The following is a 19,060-nucleotide window of genomic DNA, read 5'->3' on the forward strand; positions in this document are numbered from 1 at the left end:
ACAGCCATTTTAAAACGTGTCACTGTATTTATTTTCACAAGTGAGCCTCACTCGAAAAAAGTTACCAATGCTTCAACAGAATTATATGATATGAATTCTACTTTTTGTTGAATTATTCTTTAAGTTGAATATTAAATATCACTATATCGCCAATATAAGCAAAGAACTATTGCAAAATGGTAAAAATGCCTATTCATGCATTGTGTCGATAACACTATTTAGTCTACCTTGTCAGGTCCCCTTCTAGTTTTCTTTAATGCATAATATTATATATATATGGATTTCCACCAGAAGAAATGAAGTCAAAATATTTAAACGCCTCTATGGGGGGTAGAGAAAGTTGACTGATGGATCAGCTGGTGTTTGATCAATGCCAAGCAAAGAATTGCAAACTTAATAACAGACCAAAACTATAACATTGAAAAATGGAGATTATAGTTTAAAAAACATTAATTGTTTTTGCTTAATGAATTAATGTTGTTGAAAATGTGAACATCCATTCAATACGCTGTTAATGACCTCCAATGTTCAGTAATCGGTTTTATCGACTTTTAGCAAAACGTTAAGAAACAGGAAACAGACAAAGGAATAGTTATGAAAGCCCGAGGATTGATTAGCTTTTCTTTTTTTCTTTTTTTTAAATTAGTTTTTCTTTCTAGAGGCATTAAAATATGACTTACGAGATCAATACTGACCGCTCATCTATTAATTTAGATTTTTCCTGAGGCTTTCCCAAAATTATCTTGAAGAAGAAAAACGATTTTATTCATACACGACATCTGCAAAAAGTGAGTTGTTACGTAATATGCACACCCAGGAAAACATGTCGGAGACGCTTCACAAAATATCCTCGCCTCTTCCCGGGCTTAAATTGAAGTTGCACTATGAGCAGAAAAAAAAAACACTTTAACTTGTCGAAATGTTGAATTTAGCTGCAACCTTTAGCAGGTAGGGAAACTTACTCGCAAGTTTTACTGCAAATCAACTCCACTTTGTACTTGGCCTTGTTTTGAAGCAGATGCTAAAGATAACAGGGGCGAACAGGGGCGTGGCAACAAGCGCTTTCCCTTTCCCGGGTTGCAGACCATACTCGCTCCAGTTTCCATACTCGCTCCTCTCCCCTGAATAATATCTCATAAATATTGATCTCACATCCATCAACACAAGCTTAATTGCTTTGATTTTAACAACTGAAATTGGTTGTGTCAACAGAATGACTAAAGAAATTATAACACAATTAAGAAGTTTCATACCTTGTATTCAACAGAATTCACGTCTGTGTTGTATGATCGTGTCGTATAAAATTTATGCACAGTGTACATATAGAGGATAATACATGGTTGCGTGGAGATATGAAATTTATCTTCTCGTGTTCAAATCGATCGATCTCACTCGTTCGCAGCGCTCACTCGTGAGATATCGAATGAACACGAGAATATTAATTTCATACCTCCAAGCAACCATGTATTATTCTGTTAATTATATAATTATGTAAACCTACTAATTACGACGTTTTGGACGAGTTTCCGAAGATTTCCGAAAAATTTCAAAATATTGTCCGAAGGTCGCACGATTGTTTCCGAACATGTTCCGAACTATTCCGAAAATTTCCGAAGGTTTCCGTAGATTACCGTATAAACTTTGGCTCATTAAGCATGGAAACATGGCAAACTCTGCGAGCTAATTGGTCAAAAATGATATCACACATGTGTAGATATCATTTTTATCCACACATGTGTGATACCATTTTTATCGATTTGCTACCACTCACTATACCACTGCAGTTTATATAATAAATCAAAGTATTCCTCAGCTGATCTCCTTACGAATTCGAGTTCACTTGTGTTTTGAATTTCTAACAGTCTTTTAATTTCCTTCTACCCAGGGTACAAAATTAAATGCAATCTATTTTACTATTCCCCAACATATATACAGAATCAGTTTCAAACAACATGACATTACTGTATCGAGGATGTTTGGTATGGGCAAAAATTTACATCAACACTGTAACTTATGATTTATCAATTACAAAACCTTTACCGAGGCATCTACACGCATTTATAGAGGATATTAGACTGCTTATCTAATGCTCTCAGCTTACCTTCCAATGTCTCACTGTGTTTTGCGGGTCAGAGAGCTGAAAGAGTTTCCCAAATACAAAATCTTGTACTCACCTTTAAAGGGGCAATATCGTGGCGACTTTGATGGATTTTCGCTATAATTGTGCTAAAATTATGCCTCAATACATTCACTTATTCACATTTTTACCATAATTTTAAAATTTCCATTAATATAAACATTTCTTTTGGCCTCGACTTTTCGATATGATTCTCGTGTTACTGCCCCTTTAAACTCGCTTCGTTCCACACACAACGAAAACCAAAGCTTTTGTGATTTGATGGGATTTTAAGGCCGTTAATTCCTCTCTTCTCAAAATCCCATTAAATCACAGTAAACCACACAAACGATAAAAGGTATGTGAACTTTATTTATCAAAAGATGAGAAAATCAGTATTTCATGAAGCATTTTTCGCGATCAGTTGAATCTAGACGAAGTCAACCGTTACAAATTACTTCTGATAAGATCAAATAGCGTATCGTGACGTCACGCGGCCTCGAACAGTCTTTATAATTGTCTGTATCTGCTGTATGCAGGTTTACAAGTGTGTTTAGCATAAATTAAATATTCTTGCTCGTTCGAATTCTTCTTCTGTATATTTGTGGAACACCAGCACTCTGCTGTTCTCCTTCAACCGTGAAATAACGATAAAAAGTAAGTGGTATAAAAGTTTGATTCTATTCGTACAAGGCGAGGCTGGCTAATTACAGAATACAGGTCCACTTACAGCCAACTCTCGTTATAGCCGACACGCTCGGGGCGTCATTTATTGACCGTTATAGCGAGAGTCCGTAATAGATGGAGTCATTTCCAGTCAAACGTCTTTCGCCAAGGATCTGGATTTTGTCCGTTATAGCGAGTGTCCGCAATAGCCGGGTGTCCGCAAGGCGAGAGTTGATTTATTGAATAAGAATACCATCCAGGGGGGGGGGAAGCAACTTCCCATACATTCTCTTATATGAAATCTGAGCGATGCTCTCACAACTTGCAAAGCAATCATCGGGGCGGTAGTCAGCGGATGTCTCTAAGGCGCATGAGCACTTGCCAAAACAATAACAACATGGGACCAGTGAGAGAGTTCGATTTTTTTATATATATAGTAATAAAAAAGACTTTCTAAGTTTTGTCTTTAAAGCAGCGAAAATTACACCGGAAAGGTTCTTGGTGTCAATATGTAGTGTTTGTTATGAAATAAAACCATCACGGGAATGGTAATGAAAACGTGGCGATCGAATATTCCCGCGCCGGTCGGAGCTATTGTTCTTGCTCTATTGTTTCGAGGTTGTTTGTTCACTTGGTCTTTCTTTGTTTTACTTCATTTACAATCCCCATGTGGGCCAGTTGAAAATCGTGGTACAAACATTTGCATTTCAGCACTGAGAAGTAGCACGGCATCACAAAATTCTGCGTTCTTAAAACTATACGACGATGACGAAATTTTCGGATAAACACGCTGCTTTTAGATTTTTAGTTAAGAGAATTGAACCCCTTTATAATAAGTGATTCCACGGCATAGCAGCTTCCATTTCGCGGGAAAAGATTGCCTGTTGCATCATCGCCAAAAAACCGCTGACTACATCGTGAATTGATCGCTTTGCAAGTTGTGAGAGCATCGCTACTCGGTCCCAGACCTCGTTTCTTTCCCCCCCTGATACCATCTATTGTGTTATGCCTCGTTCTACAAAGCGTTCCGACACATGAAGATGAGGTTGACCAAATTGGCCCTGAATTCTGTATACAGGACGACACATGTCTTAACAATTATGGAGGTTTCGGACGAGCCAACGAGCCAGCTGAACAATGCACCTTCCAGGTTGGAATCGACTGACGAACCGACGAGCCACCTCAATTTGTATAGCTAGAAAAGTAGCTCAGCCGAGGGTTGGATAAACGGAGAAAAAATGTAGAATGTAGCAGTTCTAGATATTTTAAAGCAAGAGTACGTATATAGTCTGAGAACATTTTAAAACAACATAGCTTTATTAACATAGAAGTCATGGTCTAATTAGCAAATCGCTGTGGAGAACGAAATATGCATGTTTGGCTGGTTTTATTTTTCGGTGAAAGAATGGCTTCTTTTGTTTTGCCGATTCAAGAAAAGTGGCGGCTTCGAAATTCCAAGTTTTTCGCACATGTTATTTCTCAAAAAAGAAGTGCCAACATGGCCGTACCTAGCGGGGGGGCAGGGGGCCCACGCCAGGAAAACTAAATTTCTAACATAGTGTTTGATTTTGCTTGGCTATTTCTTGTAGCTATATTGGAGTTTGCCCCCACAGCGGAGTTTTAATAGTGGAGTTTGCCCCCGCAGACAAAAAATCCTAGGTACGGCCCTGGCCAACCAGCGAAAAAAGCTTTAGAATAAAGCTTCTCAAATAAACCAAGGTTCACATGCCAAAATTCGGCTACTTTTGAGCACTTTTAAATATGGCCGAAAAATCTAAGTGGCGTTTTCGCCCGCAGCCTTAACTATTTGTTGGCTGATTGGCAAAAATATTCACGTCAAAATACAGGAAAATACCTTATTACATGAAATTTTCGCGACACGTTAATTTCGCGATTTTGAGATGGGCATATTTCGCGACACTAAAATTTCGCGATTTTGCGAAAATTTTGTAACTATTTTGAATCACTTTAATTTCGCGTTTTTGGGTAAGACACAATTTACATTAATATTATTAATATGCCCTTGAATTAAATAAAACGACTTCATCAAAGGAACAATAACGTCAAAATTAACAAAAACGCAAGGGCGGGACTAATTCTCGGAAGAAGCAACAACAGAGCAGTCTCACAATGTCTACAAGTAGGTCATGCTTGTACGTGCATGAGTTATTGTTCTTGAGTCAATTGACGACAACATCCATTTACATTGAAAAGTCCTTCCTTGAGTGGTACTAAACCTATTTTTTCTTGATTGTTGACATAATGTGAGTCACTTAAATTTCGCGTCATGTTATGTTCGCGACACTTATTGTTCGCGTCACTTTAATTTTGCGATTTTTTTGGAATCGCGAAATTCTCGAAATTAACGTGTCGCGAAAATTTCATGTAATAAGGTAGGTAATCTTGTCAATACACCGTTTAGATCTTCAAGAGGTCGCAATAACTGAGGATAGGGAGAAATTTGAGTCCAACTCAACGACATGAGCGGACGGTTTGAAACTGAAGGCGGCCCACTATTTAGTTAGTTCCCAATGCGCGTGCTCGAGCTCTAGAAGAGGAATCTAACGGTGCTTTCGTTTGGACCAAAAATGCTGGAAATTTGGGAACAAGGATGAAGGGTTCAAAGATTTCCAGAAAAACCAAAAACTGCTTGAATTTTCAAAATGTGAATCATTCAACCAAAACTTTGCAAGCAAAACTAAATTAAGTGGAAATTTTTGGGAAGGAATTTTTAAAAATTTGGGTATACGCCAGGCCTTGTGAGGTTGCCCTTTTTTTCATATTTTCAATTTCAATACAGTCACTGTATTGAAATTGAACTGGAAATACCCAGAATCAAAACCAGAGTTTTTGGTCCAATGGAAAGCGTCCCGAGATTCAAACCCAAAATATTCCACACTGATCAGATGATGTTACGTCACAAAATGTAACGAACTAACGCAAAATTGTAACAACTTATAACGGAAAATATTTTAACTCGAAATGTAACAACTTTTTAGGCAAAATTTAACAATTCTCCATTTTGCGTTGTTACATTTCGTGGTAAAGAAGTTGTTAAATTTTTCGTAACGAAGTTGTTATATTTTGCTTTAAAAAGTTGTTACGTTACATTTTGTGGCGTAACATCATCTGACCTGTGTGGAATTCTTTGGGGTTGAATCTCAAGACGCTTTTTATTGGACCAAAAATTAAGGTTCTGATATTATGAATACTTTACAGTGGCAAATGGAGCAACATTAATTCAAGTTGAGTGTATGTGCTGGACTGGAAAATATAAAAGATGGCAACCTCACAAGGCCGGGAGCATATCCAAATTTTCCAAATTTATACGTTGTTACATTTTGCATTGATGTTCGCATTCATGCAGTGGCTCTGCAGAGGTGGCGGAGCGTTTTTGAACGTGGGGGGGGGGGGGGGGCTAAAACTGTCCCAAAAACTACTCCACAGGTTTTCATTCTATTCTAGCAACTTTTTGTTTTCTGAGCATTTTCTAGACCGAAGATTTCCTAAGATTCTCCGATTGTTGTTTGAAGGCCATACGAACGTTTCCGATCATTTTCGAACTTTTCCGAAGATAATCGAAGTTTCCCGAAGACTTCCAAGGGAGTTTCGAAGATGTTTGAACTCACTCACGGGACCGACAAAACAAACCGATTTTACGCTGCGCTCGCGAGTGATTTTTATGTTTGAGAGCATTGAAATGGATGCTGCTGCCCGCCTAATGTCTCCTTAGCTTGCAATCATGAAGCCAGAGAAAAATTCCTCTTGGCAAATAACGTTTACTTGTTACATGGCACAGTATCTCTCCAATCTGCTTGTTTCTACTTTGGCCGTTGACCCGACAACGCAAAACATATCTTGTTTTTAGTGGCAGCAGTTATGGAATCGAATCAGACTCGTGACCAGATGACTGATTTCTGGAAACAGCACTCTATTGCGCAGAGTGTCGAGGAAATGATGTGTGACACTAAAGCCAAGACGTTGTCACAGGATGAGCATCCTGAAATCTTGGGAATGTTGCCATGTATCAAAGGAAAAGATGTCTTGGAACTTGGAGCAGGCATTGGGTAATGATGTTACACTTACATAGTCAGCAAGTGGTAGAGGGTTTCAAAAGGGTGCCCACAGGGATCTGCATTCGGGCCCTTTTTATTTACCATCTTCCAAAATGACCGAGCTTATTAAATCAGGGTAAACCCTAAAATGTATGCAGATGATCATCAGTTCTATTCTCCCCGAGAGTCCTCAAGCACAAACGTCCCTTATTCCTTTGGGATATCACTTGTTTACTTCCCTGCTTCTGTTTATACTCTAGGGAGTCTACTGTGCATAATGTTTGGCTAGTTCAGTATAAATAGGTCTGTTTTGTCCTGTTTTTTCCCCTCTCTTCGTTTAAACGGACGCCAGACACCAGACTGTCGCCCCACCCTCACCCCGCAGCGATAACTCACCTTTGAGCCTTAGCTCTCGCTCCCGCCTTCGGGATCGCCTCTTCTCATATCTTATCCCAACCTGGGGCGTTTGGGAGTAGGGGCCGGCTCCCAGTGGGAATTCATTACTACTCCATAAACGGTAACATAGAGATCATCAACGCCGATGAGGGCACTGAATTGTACTGAGTGCTGAACTAGTTTCTGAGTGGTACAATTCTAACCTCCCCAAAGGCAACTTAATGTTTGGCATTTCTGTCCTGCTAGTGACAGTAGAAAATTAAAGCTCATTGTTGGAGCAGAGTTTGAAGATTTATTTTTGACTGTCTCTTATTTTTTTAAACAGTCGCTTTACAGGAGATATAGCCAAGGAGGCTCATCATGTCACTGCTGTTGATTTCATGCAGTCCTTTACTGACAAGAACAAGGAAGTCAATGGAGCAAAGTTTAATAACATAGATTTTGTGTGCACGGATGTCACAAAGCTTAATCTGCCACAAGAAAGGTAAGTTTACTGTGCATTTCTTAATAAATAATGACAATAACAAAGCTGTTGCAGGATATTACCCGGGGGGGGGGGGGGTTCTTTGGGGTTTTGCCCCCCCCCCCCCCCCACATTAAAGCTAACCACCAATTTGAACATGTAGTGGCCTTAATTTTGGAGCAGGCAAACTATATATGCCAGAATTTCAATCTCTTACAAGTGTCACATGATGTAGTCACTTCTCGGTGATAGAGAAGCATGGTTCGATACTGTACCAAGTTTACTTAACTTTGTGACAATACACTTAACCAAGGTGAAATATTCCGGTCTTGTGAAAATTAAAGAGCCTTATGTAAAAATAAGTACAAAGCGGTAGAGCTGCATTTAGGGTTCTCAGTGGTTGGCGACAAAAGATGGCATCTCACTGTCTTTTAAAACAAGTAGCTGCATGTTCTGGCTTGAAAATCCAACGCTTTGTTTATAAAGCTTGTTTACTAGCCACATTACTGAGAACTCTGGGCCTACTGTTGGTTCAGCAGCTAAATATGACCACATAGACTCGTGTTACAGGAACCATAATTTTATACTGTAGGGGAGATCTATGAAGTTTTCTTTTGAGAAAGTTTCAATTTTGCTCCATTAAAGGGACACCGTCACGGAGATGTTTCTGTTTTTCAGGAAAAAGTACTAAACTTGGCGAGGCACTATAGCTCGTACATGAAATTCACCTAGAACATCAAGATGAAGATATAAAGCAAATTGTCGTTGAAGGGAAGAGGGGAGCCGTTGTACGTTTTTAGCTTTTTTTCTCCTCCAGGCCACAAGGGCAGAACTTGGAAAAAAAAAAAACAGCCTGGCTTTTTCAAGTTGAGATCTAAAGTTCCCGATGGCATCACAATAATATCACTTGTTTATAGCTTCAATAAAATTACCTTTATTTAAACAGGTAAAGATTAAAGCTATAAGCTTGTGGGGCCGTGTATTCCTGATCGAATTGGAATTTGGAAGTGTTGATTTTTGCGGAGGGAGGAAAACCAGAGGACCCGGAGAAAAATCCTCGGAGCAAGGACGAGAACCAACAACCAACTCAACCCACATATGACACCGGGCCAGAATCGAACCCGGGCCACATTGGTGGGAGGCGAGCGCTCTCACCACTGCGCCATTCCTGCTCCCCCTAAAGCATGCATACTAATTTTTAGCAACACAAGACGACTATTTGAGGGTTTCCATACGATTTGGGGCTCTTGGATGTTTGAAGTGAAGCTCCTGACAGTGTCTCTTTCAATCCCATACAGCTATGATGTTTAAAATATAAAAATGGATAAAAATGGTTTAAACAGATCTAAAAATATAAAAGGATACTCTAAATTTTCGATCGCCTTCTGCGGTCTTCTTCAGAGAATGATGAATTTTGCAAGGTTCGCAGAATTCTAATAAGTTGCATTGACGTTATTATTCGTTGCCCCCCCCCCCCCCTGGGGAGCAACTAGCGATGCGTAAACCCTTGGGAAGGGCGCTAACTTTCGTTTATAGTGTTTTTGTCGAGGAAAGAATGTAAAGACTCCAGAAACAGTCTTTTGTTCTTGCTGCTTACACCTGTTTCAAGAATTTCGGCGATCGAAAATTTAGACTGTCCTTTTATATTTTTAGATCTGTTTAAACCATTTTTATATTTTAAGCTATGACCACAGATCGCTCCAGCAGTTTTATCAGCTATGATGTGAAGGGATCTAAATTTTCTTGATAGAAGGTTTCAATTTTGTCAAACTAAATCCCTTGCAGCTATGATGTGATATTCACCAACTGGCTGCTCATGTACCTGTCAGATAAAGAAGTTGAAAAGCTGGCAATGAACATGCTTCAGTGGTTAAAAGATGACGGATATCTCTTCTTCCGCGAGTCATGCTATCATCCTATAGGAGACATGAGAAGCTTATTTAAGTCTGAAAACCCATCGGTGTACAGAACTCCTCAGATGTACACTGATTTCTTCTCAGCTGTCGAAAAGCAAGAACCCAATGGCAATGTTATTAGATTAGAAGTGGTCACTCAACGTTCACTGGAAGCATATATAAAGGTACATGTACGCCTAAACAGCAACAAAAAATAAATACAAGGTGTGGAGATAAGGGCTTTCCATAAGTTGCTCGAAATTATTCAAAAAGTTGCTCAAAATTTCTGAAAAAGGTGCTCCAAAATTCGAAAAAAGTTGTTTTTGATTTAAAAAAGTTGCTCGAAAATTGCCCCCAAAAAATCCAAAACGCTGTTGTTTATCAAGATAATTTCTCCAAATATGTGCTAATTTCCCTTTGAAGGTAAGATTTTTAAGCAGTTTCATGCGATCTCATCTCACTGCAACAGAAGTATCTAATAACATTTTAAGGCGAAAATTCGTCGAATTACAAGGATTTCTTTCACTGAAAAAAATCGTGAACATATCGATGACGTCATGTTTAATTTGCTGACTAATTTTGTAACGATGTAATGTATATGAAATACGGATGGATATGAAAGTGATTAATAATCATCGCAGAATTTTTTTAATGGGGAATGAGTTGAAAGTCGAAACGTCTTCGGATGTTCCACGAAAATCATCGGCAAACTTCGTTAATCTTTGGAGACTTTCGTATGGCCTTCGGGCAACACTCTGACAATCTTCGGAAATCTTCGGTCTAGAAATTGCTTAAAATGCAACAAGTTGCTCGAAAGGAGAATAGTTGCTTAAAGGGGAAAAAGTTGCTCGAAATATGAAAAGTTGCCAGAAAGTTGCCAAGCAACTTGTGGAAAGCCCTGGTGGAGATACTCCTGAGAAAATAAGAGATATTATGCCTGTTATATAATAAGTTGAAAATTTTAAAAATACATGGATGCAAGAGATGGCTTTAGGGAAATCCTTATTTTATAGGGGCTTTGTCACGGATTTTACCAGATTTTTCGAACAGCCAAAATATATATTTGTGTCGCAGGAAACCTAAAAATAATGGCCCATTTTTATTAACAACATTAGAGCAATGAAACTGTTAACGAGCGTCTTTGGTTGTGGATGGCTAGGATGGAAATGGATTACAACTTGAAATAATAAGGCTTAACTTTTCAAGTTATTTCCGCGCTTCTTCATAAAATCGATATTTATAGCCGTGGTTTGATTTCTCTCCTGTCCATAAATTAAGGTTTTATCTTTCTTAAGATGTTTTTTATGGGTTAAGTTGCCTACCACTATTTTCAGAACAGTTTAGAAGAAAAATACGCAAAATTCCCATGACGTAACTCCTTAAACAGACTGGTAAAAGAAAACGTAAGTTTGTCAGGAAAAAGTCTGGGAAATGTCAGTAAATTTGTAAAACTTATCTCTGTGACAACCATGTTACCATCTCTACACGTACCTATATTGATACTGTCAAACCTCTGCTAACACACACTTCCTGTAGGCAGACACCTCTTGCTTGTAAGCAGACCCTTTGTCATGGTCCCTTAGTGTACTTCACATTACTAAATGTTATTAGTTGGATAAAAATGTATTCCTTGAAAACTTTTATTATTATAGTTATTATTATTGCAAATAGTTTGAAATTTGATATCATTTTAGCTACCCTGGTCATTATAATTACTATACAAATTATAACCATTGGTATTATCATCTTACTGTTATTTTTGTGCATTTTTATATTTTATCAAGCCTGATGGCCCATCTGTGGCACGGGCAAATAAACTTATTGTATTGGAACGCATCATATCGTATGGTATGGTATCGTATCGTATTGTTCCCGTCACGTGGTTTAACTGTTATCTAAATTGAGGATCGTTGATGTTACAATGGTACTGCAAAGAGAGATACCTGTAGTTCGTTACATTTGCTTTGATTATATTTTACACAGCACAAACAAAACAAGAATCAGATGTTTTGGTTGTGGAAAAAAGTATCAGTAAAGAATGGAGGCAAAGGAAGCTTGCAAGAATTTCTTGACAACAATCAGTACAACAAGACTGGCATCCTCATGTACGAGAGAGTATTTGGTCAAGGCTTTGTGAGCCCTGGAGGAATGACCACAACAAAGGTAGTAATTTTAAATATCCCTCCTTAGTTGTCTTTTCTTGTCTCTTGTTTTGTCATCCTGAGGGTTCTTGTAACTAAAAACTGAATGAATCCACTGATTTTCTGTTTTGTTTTTCACATCAAGGAACTTCTTGGTCGTCTAAATCTTCAGAGAGATCAGGAGGTGCTGGACGTTGGGTGTGGCATAGGTGGTAGTGCTTTCTACATAGCTAATGTGAGTATCAATAATTATTGCTAACGTATGTAGCAATTGGAAGTTAAGTGCCCAAGGGGCCCGGGGACTGCGACAGCAATCCCCAACGCGGTAAAACACCTGACTGGCCTGTTCAACCCGCAACCCAGTCACGGGCTCCCCGCGCCATACCAAAGCGACCTTCAGATCAGGCTGGGACCAACCCAGAACAACAAAAGGGGCTCGGGGCTCCCAAGCCACAGCCCCCAGAAACCCAACCTGAGGCACCTAGCTCCCCTAGCTCCACTTAGGTCCCAAGTGTACTGAACATACCTGCTATATCAACGATTGGCTGGAAACAGGGAGAATTGAACTAACGTGCACACAGATATTTGATCTGGTAAGCATCACTAGACTAACAACCTAGGATCTTAATAAGGTGATCTGGGACTTCAGGGGAACTGCCGTGGTTGTCGCCCCAATACGGAACTTATGACCCCAGTATGAGCCAGAATAACCGACAAAATGTAAGATTGACTGAATAGTGGATGACAGCTGCTGCCGAATTAGTAGACGGCCATTGTCATACTTAAGCGGGACCCAAAGTAGACCCACCAGAGACAGGTAGATGCACCAATTCCAAAGCCACTATGGGGCAGACACAGACTTTGCAACGCCTCGAGTAAACATCGCAGCCCGCGTAAAAGGGATCTGTCTTAGAGCACATGATGTTTTGGACTGTAAAACATGCCGGTTTCTTCAGCGAGTCCGCTTGCAGGTCACTGACAATCCTGTGGGCGCTAGGATGAAACACAGAACTCCCCTGCAGCCCACAGCATCACATGGTCTCTCGTGGACAGGTAAAGAGCGCCGACTAGCCTCAAATGACCAATGGTTATCTGAAGATGTCTGGGTGGCACTGGACCCTGAACCCACTTTATGCTCCTTAGTGAACGTTGCAACCGAAGACAGTTGACCAAAGGATCCGGTAGCAGTCAATGTGGAGGGAATAATCGCTACTGACAAGACTCTTGCTCCTCGTCGTTAACTATGTTAAATTCTGTTTAACTGTCTTACATAACTAGAAAGCAAGCCAATGAATATCGTTTTTCTTGCACTCTGCTATGCAATGTACAGTGTAGTTAATTCACTGCAGTACTGACATTTTATAATTCTGTTTTTTTTAGACCTATCACGCCCATGTTCTTGGTCTTGATCTGTCCACTGACATGATCAACTTTGCACTTCAAGCATATGAACACTATAAAACCAGTAAGGTTTGTTGTCTTCGCTATACCTTAATTTTTTCCTTTCAAGATTACCGTATACATGTACCTTTAGAGATGTCTCCAGTCTAGAATCGAAGTGCGTCTGGATTACATCACAGATAACGTAGTGACGTAGAACTATTATCAAATCAAAGGTTACAAAATAGCCTACAAGGCAACGCTAATAATTTTCATTTTTCATGAATCTGTAAATTTCCTGTGGTTCCTCAACATGAATATCAGAATAAACTCTCTGACGCTACAATGAAGCATTCAAAGAGCCATGGGTTAAAATCTTTTTTGTTAATTGCCCCCGCAGGGTTCCGACCCAGAGCGCGGAACCCGAGGAGGCATCATTGAAGCCTTCGTGTATATGTAGCGGATTTATTGGTCCGACTGACAAAGCGAAAAAAATTTCGATTTCTTGAATGCGGCACGCAAAGCATCAACGAAATGCTCGCAAAGATCAACGAAAGTGCCGCAAAGGATCAATGACACGTTCGCAAAGGATTATATATGCAGAAAGATCTAGAAAGAAATGGCCGTCTCAGATTACTGTGTTGTTGTTATATTTTTTATTTCATTTCTCACATTCTTTGTTTCAATAGGTACAATTTGAAGTGAGTGATGCCACAAAACGAGAATTCCCTTCTGAAAGGTTTGATGCAGTTTACAGCAGAGAGACCATACTACATATTAAAGACAAAAAAGCTCTTTTCCAGAAGATTTTTGTGAGTCTGATTGAATAAAACTTGACATGTATTATTTTTCTGTTTGTAAAATAGTTTAAAATATAAACACGCTTTTATGGGATTTAAGCATAACTGCAGGGTGCTGTTTAACAATAGCTTAGGCTACCAACTTGAAGTTACTATCAGCTGAATGTGAGCATGAAAAAAGCATTAAGAATAGTCACCAAAACTTAAAGGTGACTTACTGAAGCTTATGCATTTGACAATGATGCATAAAAAAACATTTGTTTATCTAGACCGGCCAGCTATCTCGTGATCAATCATCGATCAATCAATGAATCATTTGGGTCTGCTTAACCAGTGGCAAGTTAGTTTGCTATTAATTAATGATAGTAATTGTTCGCGTTGCAAGTTGTGAGAACATCGCTATTCGGTCCCAGACCTCGTTTCTCCCTCCCCCCCCCTTTTATGATTGTAGTCAATTGATTGAGCTATATATTCACTGTTGAGTGACTGCGTTATTTCACAACAGAGATGGCTGAAGCCTGGTGGACAGTTACTGATAACAGATTACTGTTGTAGTCCTGGAAAACACTCTGAGCAGTTTACAAAGTACCTGCAAGAACGTCAGTATCACTTGATTGATGTTGAAAGCTATGGAAAGGTGAACTGATTGGAGAATGTCTTATTTCTTCTTTATAACGGTGTTCAGTACTGCAGAGTCGGGCGTGCATTTTGTGCCAAAGTGGGAGCTGTTATCTGACGTTACGTTATTAAAAAAAATACAGTACATCAGTCATTTTTTTCCCTAGATAAAAATACAGTGTGTCACATACGTCATCGCCATGTGCTCCCATCATGCGTCACGATCAGGACTGATGTCGGTCCGCCATGTTGACCGCGTGTAAAAAAGTGTAATGCCGTTGTGTTTAAATTAAGAGTCCTAAAAGCTATTCTGTGACACAGTGGAACCACGATTTCCCGAACTTCCCAATGTACATGTAACTTGAACCAAAAATGGTTTCCCTTCCCTCAGCTATCACTGCAATTTTATCTCGGATTAGTCGAACTTATTCAGTTTTATTTCCCTTTGAGGTTCGCGAAAAAGACTGGATTCCACTGTATGAATCGCCATACCTTTCTTATTCCGCAAGGAAAGAAGAGCCTGATCGTGGTTTAATTTTTTTAACTGAATTAAAAAGTTGCTGCCGTGAATCATGGATGCTATAATCATGTTTCAAAAGAGTAATGTCTTATTTTTTTTATGTACAGATTCTGCGTGAAGTTGGATTTGAGGCAGTCACGGTTGAAGATAGAACAACGCAGTTTGGACAGATCATAGAGAGTGAACTGAAGAACTTTGAGCAATCCAAAGACAAATTTGTGAAGGTAACGTAAAATGTGTTCTGTACGAGTTGTGTGTATGTGGCGCTTAAACATACTCTGTATGTCCAATATATATGCCTTCCTGTAGCATCACAAGACAAGCTTTGACCTGGAATCCTCAAGGGAGTCGAAAGAGAGGTCGACCACGGAACACCTGGAGACGTTCGTTAGAAGCAGAGAACAAGTTGAAACATTCGAAGTCCAAAAACATTCGAAGTCCAAAAGCTTCGAACTGATTTAATGGCACCATACGCAAAAGACGAGTGAAACACCTCGAACAGAAGATGGCACCAAACGCCAATGACCCGAGATTAACGGTACGAATTGAAGCCAGAAACGATCTTCTAAGACAGAGAAGAAAACTGCGACAATCAATTTTAGCCCGAAAAGATGATGAAACAGTGGAACGTCTCCTGGGACAACTCGCAGACCACTGGGGAACATTTGAGGACAAACATTATGAATATGCGACTCACCTCACGGATGAAGAATTTGATTTACTAGAGAATGGAAAGGAGAAGTTGGACAAACTTATAATTGAAGCGTTGACTGATGCGCGCAACTACATAGATGAGAAGACAATGCCGAACAAGAACGCGCGCGCGATCGAACACCAAGATCTATTGATTCTGCTTGAAAAGAAACGCTCCACGAATTCGATTTGCGGGATTCATAAAAATGGTTATTGTACAGAGTTTACCGCATCGCATACCAGACATGCAGCTCTACCAGATGAAATGGAATATGAGAAGGTTGGAAACATCCACTTAGAAAATATTAAAAGCTTGCATGATCAGAAACAATGCGAAAAGGAAGACGCGAAAAACAAGTAAGTACGATAATGCAAGAGAAGTTACAGAAGAAGTAATTGCCACAGAAAGAAACAAACAAGAAATGGCTTTAATTTCAATGGAAAGTGAGAAAGAGAAGATTCACGCGAAGAATACACTAGTAGAAACCGACAAACAGCCTAAAGAGAAAATGAAAGAGATATTGCATGTACCAAACGAGAAAGATGACATAAAATACAACAATATCATGAAAGGATGCGCACAAGAAGACAGCTTTATGAGAAAGGATGGATCATTCAACGATACATTCAGTAAAGGTTTCAGATCTCAATTCATGAAGAAAACCTCAAAGAGCATGAGCATGAGAGTCCATCGAGCTAAACCCATCACGAGATTCAAGAGGAAGATTCCAACAATATTTAAAGAATGTATAGTATTCCAGATCAGATTCATGGGACAATGCACACGAAGAAAACAAAACAGAGTAACGATGCTGTACAGTTATGAAACGCCGAGGACAAAACGAGGACTCCTCAGATCATTAAAACAATTAGGAACAGTATGACAATGAGTTGAATATGGTGTTTACTATTAGAACCTTAGTTTTCTGACAAAGATCTGTACTTATTCGCATAACAATACTTTGCATTCAATTTATAGTTTTCATTTCACAAGTAGAATAAAATATGAGCGGGAGATCTGTATGGGCGTTTACAATGGCGAGCCGATACTACTAATTAATAAGATCTGATCTAAATTTCGCCTAGTCGCGAATGCAACAGAGACGCCAATGGGTAAATATTGCTTCTCTCTTACTTCAATGTTAATTTTTGATGGATTTATTACTAACTGATACTTATTTCATACAGACTTCGAATTTTACTTGTACAAAAATTGAACATCGTAACAATAAACGAAAGTGAACAATTTGAAGCCTTGGTGAAACACGCGACTGGGCAAAACACAAGTCCATTGGCAAGAGTTGGTACCAGTTAGAGTACCGTGTTTAAATAAAGTTGTTGTATTGTATTGTATTGTATTGCACAGGACAGGAGGCTATGGCCAGAGACTGTTGATGGCCTATGCTCCTGAGAAGGAGTGGAGGGCTACTACTACTATGTCCAATATATATTTTGTATAGGTTTTTCTATCTGTGAAAAACTAACCTGTATGTACATTTTGATGAGAAACAGTTCGGCAACCGGGTAAGGTTTATGAAGGTGGGAAAAAAAGGTTGAAAGCGGATTTCAAAGAAGGTGGAAAGCAAACAAAAAGTGCCAAATTTTTTTTACAGAAAGTTGGAGAGAGGAGGGAAGGAAGCAGCTGTTTTGATTCTCTGCTCCCCATACCCCCTCGTGCCCCATGCCCCTCTTTTAGTGTGCTATGGTGATTCTGTTTTGTAATCTATTACTTATTTATCATGTTTTTATTAACAATTTAGGATTTCTCCAGTGAAGACTACAGTTCAATAGTGAGCAGTTGGACAAACAAGCTGTCCAGATGCAGAGGCGGTGAACAAACATGGGGAGTGTTTTACGCCAAGAAACCAATGAGCTCTAACTAAAGCCGCTTGTGCTGGATTTTCCAAAACACCATGTCCCTCATTCGTGATCTGAGTCACAGTGTTAATTTTGTGAAGCTTTCTGTTGTAATGTGCAATTCGTGATAACAACATGCAAGACAGAGGTGCTTGCAAAACAAATGCCAGGTTTTATGTACTGTTAACAGTTACTGTGTTGCACAATAGTTTACGTTACCGGTGCTCAAAAACATTTAAATATATATATTTTATTTGCCGGCCGGGAGGTCCCAAGACCTCGGGTACAGTTTTTCCCAATACGAACCGGCCTAGGCTGGCAAATATCGTTTATATTTATTTCCTACTTTAATTTGTTTGGAAAAGCAACCGAGAAAAATTGTGTCGCAAAATCTTTGTTTGTATACGCGCGGATTTATAGACGCCTACAATTGGACACTCACGAAGTCGCGCCCCAATTACGTAACAAGTAGGCGAGCAAAGAACCAGAATCGAGAATTTTTGTTACTGCTACGATATACTCCTTAAGTAAGGCAAAGAAATAAAATCTGACTATATAACAATTTCTTGATGTGTCATCAAATTCTCAGAAATAACATTAAAGGAAATTAATGACAGTAAGAAATGAGAGACAGTTCGAGCTTGTAACATACGGTAGTAAAACGACGTGAGTCGTAAGTATCGAGGAACGCATTACAAGAATTTTTCTTTATTAAAACTTACTTTCCCTTAATACTACAACTTTTTTATAATGTACTAACGTACAAACAGCAACACACTACATTACTTTAATCTACTTTCTACACCTATTAACCCAGTGTAATTATTCATCACTAGTTTTAATCACAATTGAAAATTGAAAGTTTAAAATACACAGACGCTATGTGTTCTGTTAACACCTTTAAAATACGAAAAAAGGAACAAATAACTAAATGATTCCTATCATATTTTAATACCTAAAAATAGAGTGATGTAACTAAACCCGTGAAATAGTTATTACAATTTTAGATACTATTAGACACTTATTCCATTCTCTTCTTTTGTTTAGTTTTGACTATTACGCACAAACTGGTAGATATTGTTTCACGGGTTAAATGAAATCATTCTATACCTATCGAACCGCTATGAAACAACTAAAAGAAATGTAAAGCAAGCCAACAAAACTTTCTTTTAAAACCATAACTTCATGTAACATATTTAATTAAATTTTCTTACAAAAATATATCTAAAATGTTTTTGAAAATTTTTCTCTAAGATTGTCATCCCGAAGAAGTACTATACGTTATTACCTAAACGTCTTTATAAAAAGCGTTCTTTTTAAAAACTACTTTACTTAGTCGGCGCTGTTAATAAAAACACATAAAAAACACTTTCTCAAAACACTTCATGATTTCTTACGGCCCCTTATAAATTCTAAAATCATATTGTACTAATGAATGAATCAGTACCTTCATTTAGATG

General features: G+C 38.8%; 1 protein-coding gene across 1 annotated transcript; it reads left to right on the forward strand.

Moving 5' to 3' along the window:
• The first annotated feature begins 2,673 nt into the window (after positions 1 to 2,673).
• LOC144651227 (uncharacterized) lies at positions 2,674 to 17,857 on the forward strand. Its single transcript, XM_078511144.1, has 11 exons — positions 2,674 to 2,773; positions 6,651 to 6,849; positions 7,559 to 7,717; positions 9,482 to 9,776; positions 11,575 to 11,754; positions 11,878 to 11,967; positions 13,113 to 13,202; positions 13,802 to 13,924; positions 14,418 to 14,549; positions 15,158 to 15,274; positions 17,504 to 17,857. Coding segments are annotated over exons 1-11 (1,509 nt in total). The 5' UTR covers positions 2,674 to 2,772; the 3' UTR covers positions 17,627 to 17,857.
• Positions 17,858 to 19,060: the final 1,203 nt, after the last annotated feature.

Source organism: Oculina patagonica, chromosome 4, assembly GCF_052425735.1.
Source record: "Oculina patagonica isolate OP01 chromosome 4, crgOcupat, whole genome shotgun sequence".
NCBI classification, from domain to species: Eukaryota; Metazoa; Cnidaria; class Anthozoa; order Scleractinia; family Oculinidae; genus Oculina; species Oculina patagonica.

Bases quoted from the DNA above. Each gene is read 5' to 3' on its own strand.
- LOC144651227 (XM_078511144.1), top strand. The intron at 11,968-13,112 runs GTGAGTATCAAT...TGTTTTTTTTAG, and splicing joins GTGCTTTCTACATAGCTAAT to ACCTATCACGCCCATGTTCT. The intron at 15,275-17,503 runs GTAACGTAAAAT...TTAACAATTTAG, and splicing joins CCAAAGACAAATTTGTGAAG to GATTTCTCCAGTGAAGACTA.